The sequence below is a fragment of the Callithrix jacchus genome, chromosome X (genome assembly GCF_049354715.1).
Source record: "Callithrix jacchus isolate 240 chromosome X, calJac240_pri, whole genome shotgun sequence".
NCBI classification, from domain to species: domain Eukaryota; kingdom Metazoa; phylum Chordata; class Mammalia; order Primates; family Cebidae; genus Callithrix; species Callithrix jacchus.
Window position 1 is genome coordinate 103,813,226 of NC_133524.1, and position 7,356 is coordinate 103,820,581.

A 7,356-nucleotide genomic window follows, 5' to 3' on the forward strand; every position below is an offset into this window, starting at 1 on the left:
AATATCTCAAAAACTATCTGCACCTGCATGTTCACTGCAGCATTATTTACAATAGGCAAGATATAGAAACAGTTGAAGGGTTCTTTGATGGATGAATGGATTAAGGAAATGCGGTATGTAATGGAATATTATTTAGCTATAAAAAGTCACAATAATTGAAGCAGAGAGTAGAATGGTAGTTACCAGGGGCTGGAGAGTGGGGAAAATGGGGAGATGTTCACTGAAAGGTACAAACTTTCAGTAAAAAGATGAAAAAATTATGGAATGTAATAGACAGCATCATGAGTATAGCTAATAATACTGCATTGTTGCCTTGAAATTTACAAAAAGAGTAGATCTCTCTTTGTGTCTTCACCACATACACACACATATACACAATGGTAACTATACTGATTGATGTGTTAAATAATTCGTGATAATCATTTCACAACATAACATATATCATGTTGTACACTTTGAATACATACAATTTGTATTTGTCAATTATATCTCAATAAAGCTGGGGAAAAAAGGAAAAAACAGAGAAAATGAATGAAACCAAATTTCGGTATTTGAAAAGATGACCAAAACTTAGACACCGTTAGCTAGACTGACCAATTAAAAGAAAAAAAGAAGGCTGAAATGACTGAAATCAGAATAAAAGAAGACACATTACCTCCAACCTATATAGAAATAAAAAGTATTATAAGGGAATAGTATGAACAATTGTATGCAAACAAATTAGATACACTAGATAACATTGACAAATTCCTAGAAACACAGGACGGACGAAAGAAGAAATAGAAAATCTATATAGACTTGGAACAAGTAAAGATATTGAGCTAATAATAAAAATTTTCCCACAAAAATAGCCTCTCACAACCAGACAGCTTCAATAATGAATTCTACCAAGTATTTAAACAAAAATCAACTCCTATCCTTCTCAAACTCTTCTAAACAGTAGAAAAGAAGGAGGACTTCCTAACACATTTTTGGGGGGATACTTTCCGGCAAACACCAGAAAGCCTGCTAGACAAATTCTAAAAGAGCTGTAACACTCCTAACACATTTTTATGAGGTAAGTATTATCCTGAAACTAAACTAAACCCATATGCATCACAAAAATAAAACCTATGACCAATCAGCTTTATGATTATTAAAGCAAAACATTAAACCAATCATAATACTAGCAAAATGAATCTGGTAACATATAAACAGAATTATATAATATTATGATGACAAGTGGGATTTATCCTGGGAATGTAAGGTCGATTTAAACACCCAACAAACTAGGAATAGAAGTGAAATTCCTGAACCTGATATAGAGCATGTATGAAAACCTCATAGCTCACATCACACTCAGCAGTGAAAGACTGGAAGCTTTTCCACGTGAATCAGTAGTAACACAAGGATGTCTGCTCTCTATACTTCTATTCAACATTGTCCTGAAAGTTCTTTTTTTTTTTTTTTTTTGTGATGGAGTTTCGCTCTTGTTACCCAGGCTGGAGTGCAATGGCGTGATCTCGGCTCACTGCAACCTCCGCCTCTCGGGTTCAGACAATTCTCCTGTCTCAGCCTCCTGAGTAGCTGGGATTACAGGCACGTGCCACCATGCCCAGCTAATTTTTTATATTTTTAGTAGAGACGGGGTTTCACCATGTTGACCAGGATGGTCTCGATCTCTTGACCTCATGATCCACCTGCCTCGGCCTCCCAAAGTGCTGGGATTACAGGCTTGAGCCACCACGCCCGGCCTGTCCTGAAAGTTCTAATGAGAGCAATTACTCAAGAAACATAAAACTCATTTAAATTACAAAAAGTATAACTATCTTTGCAGAAGACTTTTTTTTGAGATAGAGTCTCACGTTGTCACCCAGGCTGGAGTGCAGTGGCATGATCTCAGCTCACTGCAGCCTAGACCTCTCTGGCTCAAGCCATCCTCCTACCTCAGCCTCCCAAGTAGTTGGAAACACAGGCGCTGGCCACCATGTCAGACTAATTTTTGTATTTTTAGTACAGATGGGGTTTCACCATACTGGACAGGCTGGAACTCCTGGCCTCAGGTGACCCGCTCGCTGTGGCCTCCCAAAGTGCTGAGATTACAGGCATGAGCCACTAAGCCCTGATGACATAATCTTATTTATAGAAAATCTTTTTTAAAAAAATTAAAGCTAACAGGCCAGGGGCGGTGTCCTATGCCTGCAAACCCAGCACTTTGGGAGGCTGAGGTGGGTGGATCACTTGAGGTCAAAAGTTTGAGACCCTCCTGGCCAACATGGCCAAACCCCGTCTCAACAAAAAATACAAAAATTAGCCAGGCATGGCGGCTAGCGCCTGTAATCCCAACTACTCGGGAGACTAAGGCAGGAGAATTGCTTGAACCCGTGAGGTGGAAGTTGCAGTGAGCCGAGATCATGCCATTGCACTTTAGCCTGGGCAACAGAGCAAGACTCCATTTCAAAAAAAGAAAACAATATTTAGGGCTAATGAATTTAGGGCTTAAATGAATTAAGCAAAGATGCAGGATACAAGATCAACATACAAAAATCATCATTTATATTTATAAACACTAAAAATGAACAATCTGGAAAGTAACTATTTAAAATTATAATTCAAGTAGTGGAGCTCAGTGGCTCACGCATGCAATCCCAGCATGTAATCCCGTCTCTACTAAAAATATAAAAAAATTAGCGAGGCCTGGTGGCACACGCCTGTAGTCCCAGCTACTCGGGAGGCTAAGGCAGGAGAATTGCTTGAACCCGTGAGGTGGAAGTTGCAGTGAGCCGAGATCATGCCATTGCACTTTAGCCTGGGCGACAGAGCAAGACTCCATTTCAAAATAAGAAAACAATATTTAGGGCTAATGAATTTAGGGTTTAAATGAATTAAGCAAAGATGCAGGATATAAGATCAACATACAAAAACCATCATTTATATTTATAAACACTAAAAATGAACAATCTGGAAAGTAACTATTTAAAATTATAATTCAAGTAGTGGAGCTCAGTGGCTCACGCATGCAATCCCAGCATGTAATCCCGTCTCTACTAAAAATATAAAAAAATTAGCGAGGCCTGGTGGCACACGCCTGTAGTCCCAGCTACTTGGGAGGCTGAGGCAGGAGAATCGCTTGAACCGGAGTGAACTTGAACTTGAGGCAGAGGCTGCCGTGAGCTGAGATTGTGCCACTGCACTCCAGCCTGTCTTCAAAGTGAGACTCCATCGCAAAAAACAAAACAACAACAACAACAAAAAAAAAACAGCTGGGCGCGGCAGAGGACTAGCACTTCTCAATTTCAAAACCTGCTACAAACCACACTAATCAAAACAATGTGGTACTGGCATGCGGATAGACATATAGATCAATGGAATGGATTAGAGAGTCCAGCAGAAACCCATACATCTAAGGTCAATTGATTTTCAAACAGGTGTCAAGACCATGCAATTGGAAAAGAATCGCCTCTTCAACAAATGGTGCTAGAATACATGGATATTCACATGCAAAAGAATGAAGCATTGCCCTTACCTCACGCCATATAAAAAGATTAACTCAAAATGAACGAAATACCTACATATAAGAGCTAAATTTGTAAGTCTCTTAGAAATAAACATAGAGGGAGGGGTGTGCGCTCCGTGGCGCGTTGTGCGCGTGTGCGGAGTGCCCTGCTGCCCCCAACCGAGGGGAACCAGTTTGCTCCCAGTGGTAAGCGGCGTAAGCAAACAAGCCAACATGAGCAGCGACTCGTACCAGCACTATTTTTACGACTATGACTGCGGAGAGGATTTCTACCATTCCTCGACGCCCAGTGAGGACATCTGGAAGAAATTCGAGTTGGTGCCGCCGTCCTGTGACTTGGGTCCCGCCGCCGAGGATGCGGCCCCCGGCTTTGGTTCCCCGGAACCGTCTCTGGTAGGATGCACTGGGGACAAGACGGAATCTCACGGGCATTTGAAAGCGTGGGACGCGAACTACTCCCCTCTCACCCGCAGCGACTGCATGTGGAGTAGCTTCTCCGCCCAGGAGCCGCTGGAGAGAGTGGCGGGTGACCCGCTTACCGTTGGCGCGCCCTCGGGGAACTCGCCCAAGGAGTGCGCCACTTTCGACTACACTCCCGAACTGGAAGCCGACAGCCTAGCGCTCACCTCCCAGTGTTTGCTGGGCGAGGCCAAGATCCAGGCCTGCTCCAAGTTTGAGAGCCCAAGCGACTCCGGGGGTAAAAAAGTCGACGTGACAGTAAAGAGGCAGTCTTTGAGTAATCGGAAGCTGGTCACCATCGCGGTGCATGGAGACTTTCTGGATCCCTGCACGAATCTCTTCCACATCTCCGTCCACCGGCAACAGCACAACTATGCTGCTCCCTTTCCTCCAGAAAGCTGCTCCCAAGAAGGGGCTCCAGAAAGGGTTCCCCCAAAAGAGGCTCCAGAAAGAGTAGCTCCGTGGGGAAATGATAATGAGGATGAAGAGATTGTGAACCTCCCACCTGTAAAAAGTGAGGCTGCCCAGTCCCGCCAGCCCAAACCCATCCCTTACGATACTGAGAATGAGACCAAGAAGAAGAACCACACCTTTCTGGAGCGCAAGAGACGGAGTGATCAGCGTTCACGGTTCTTGGCCCTGAGGAACGACATACCCGCCCTGGCCAGCTGCTCTAGGGTTTCCAAAGTAATGATCCTAGTCAAGGCCGCGGAATACTTACAAGAACTGATAGGGGCTGAAAAGAAGATGGCCGCGGAGAAAAGGCAGCTCAAACATCAGCAACGGCAATTGCAGAAAAGAATTAAGTACCTCACTGACCAAAAAGCCTGACTGTTCTGTTTGAAAAAGACACAAGTTTTCTTTTTAACATTCCTCTCCCCTTTATTAACTTGAACATTTTTGTTGCAGCAGAACACTCTGGACAGTAGATTGCAGAATACATTACAGCCCGTGCACCTACAATATAAAGGCTTGTGTTCTTGGACAGCTTGAAATCCAGCTCTCTCTCTTCCCTGACTCATGGGAGTGCCTTGTGCTTTTGGCACCTTTGGCTTTTCAGCAGGCAGCTGACTGAGGAAACTTGGGGTCTGCCTGGCTCACTATCTCCAAAGAAAATGTTGACAGCTGCTATGCAGCAGGTGGTGGATGTTGTTGGGGACTCCAGCCTGCAGGAAATCTCATATGCTGCATGAACTTTAGGATGGGAAAGGATGCTTCTACTGGTGTCTCTGGGGTGATGCAAGGACAGCTGGGTGTGGACAGTCTCCCTGCAACTCCTTTTTTCCCTAGGAGACACACAGCTGTCTTGGGTGAAGACAAACCTAGAGACTTGACCAACATGGACCATTACCTCACTGTCGGACACTACAGTAGCTAAGAAGTTGGAAACTTTATGTATATATGTATATATTATGATGTTGACTGACCCCCTTCCTCCCATTCTCAATGTTGTGATGCTGAGAACATTTAAAGAGCTTCGCCTTTAAAGTAAGTATTTGTCTTAGAGCCCTCTGGGCTCTCTTCTCTAAGGGAAGTAACTTTCTTTCCTCACAGGGACTTTGTCTCATTCTGCCTCTGTTATGTAGTGGGTTCTACAGCACCCTTTCCCACAGGTCAGAAATATTTCCTTAAGACAGAGGGAAATGGGTCTTAGCCTGGGGCCTGGGGAAAGTTCGGAGTCCTGGTTCATGAACTTGATCCCTACCCAGTTGTTTTCCAAGGGGCACTTAAGGCCCAATCTTTTCTTGAGGCAGGTGTGAGGCTAGGGAGAACTGTAACACTTCCTCTTTTCACACCTATCTCTCATGTCAATGCTTGACTGATGAATTTGAAGTTCTACTAGAACAATGCAAACTTGTTTTTTTCATGTATCTCCAAGGAGCTTGCTGGCTCTGCAGCCACCCTTGGGCCCTCGCACCAGCCTGCAATGAGTCAGATATCTTTCACAGAATCTAGGCCTTTCTGAAGTTTGCTGGAGAGCCATTAGGACTCACCCAGTGTTCCAGAAGGTGGACTTGCCTCCCGGTGGGTTTTAAAGGAGCCTCCAGGAACTCTACTTCTCAACCATGATGGATTTTTTTTTTTTTTGAGACAGAGTCTTGCTCTGTCACCCAAGCTGGCGTACAATGGCAAGATCTCAGCTTACCACAACCTCTTCCTCCCGGGTTCAAGCGATTCTCCTGCCTCAACCTCCTTAGTAGCTGAGATTACAGGCATGCACCATCACCATGCCTGGCTAATTTTTGTATTTGTAGTAGAGACGGGATTTCACCATGTTGGCCAGGTTGGTCTCGAACTCCTGACTTCAGGTGATCCGCCTGCCTCTATGATGTATTTTGCCCCAACTGGACTCTGCAGCTCCACGTGAAATCCAGGTGCAGCCTCCAGTCTGGGAAAGTCATCCAACCCAGTAGTTGTCATGTGGGTAACCTCAGGAACCCCTAAGCCTGTCCTGTGAAAAGGAACAGCCCTTCCAGATTTCTGCCTAGGAAAGCAGGTGCATGATTGGAAGTTGGGAGGATAGGGAATGATAAGTACTATTTGTGTCTCTGGAACACCAGCTGGTACTTCCAAATCTATTGTCCATAATGGTTTCTTTCTGAGGTTGTTTCTTGCACTCAGAGAATTCCAGGGAATGTTTAGAAATAGCCTCTTTACCCTTGTGGAGCATGATTTACAAGAGTCAGCTGACTTTTGGAACTGTCTATGGAGAACAGGTTGAGTGTAGGTTACTGATGTTTCACCTGAATAGCTTGTGTTTTATTAGCTGCTGTTTGGTATTATATTGGAGAGTAGTATTTTCTATATTGCATTTTTGTATGCCTTTTGCAAAGTGGTTTTAACTCTTCATACAAGAAAAAAGTACTCAGGCAATTCTTGTAAAAGGGGTCTGAATAACTTGTGTTTTGTCAGCTGCTGTTTGGTATTATTCTGGGGGTGGGGGGAGTATTTTTTATACTGCATTTTGTATGCCTTTTGCAAAGTAGTGTTAACTCTTTGCACAAGAAAAATAGCTCTTGGGTAATTCTGTTAAAAGGGTCTGAATTATTTTGAAAAGCAAGTTTACCTGAAACTTTGTACTTAATTGTGATCACTGCTTGCCTGGTTGTAAAGTTTTACCTTCTCGGACATCTTCCAATAAAGGTTTTCTCAAGCATGTTTTATTTTATTTATTTATTTATTTATTTTTAATTTTTTATTGGATTATAGGTTTTGGGGTACATGAGCAGAGCATGCAAGACAGTTGCATAGGTACACACATGGCAGTGTGCTTTCTTTTCTTCTCCCCTTCACCCACATTTGGCTTTTCTCCCCAGGCTATCCCTCCCCACCTCCCCCTCCCACTGGCCCTCCCCTTTTCCCCCCAATAGACCCCAGTGTTTAGTACTCCCCTTTCTGTG

At 43.8% G+C, this 7,356-nt stretch overlaps 1 protein-coding gene and 1 non-coding gene across 2 annotated transcripts; one reads left to right on the forward strand and one right to left on the reverse strand.

The window, feature by feature from the left end:
- Positions 1 to 974: 974 nt before the first annotated feature.
- Positions 975 to 1,039, reverse strand: LOC118150793 (U7 small nuclear RNA). Its single transcript, XR_004738930.1, has one exon. It is a non-coding gene; the product is annotated as a U7 small nuclear RNA (small nuclear RNA).
- Positions 1,040 to 3,667: 2,628 nt separating this feature from the next.
- Positions 3,668 to 7,104, forward strand: LOC100393159 (putative myc-like protein MYCLP1). The gene has a single exon (XM_008989733.5). It carries the CDS (start codon positions 3,710 to 3,712, stop codon positions 4,784 to 4,786), a length of 1,077 nt encoding a protein of 358 aa, XP_008987981.3. The 5' UTR covers positions 3,668 to 3,709; the 3' UTR covers positions 4,787 to 7,104.
- The last annotated feature ends 252 nt before the right edge of the window (positions 7,105 to 7,356 follow it).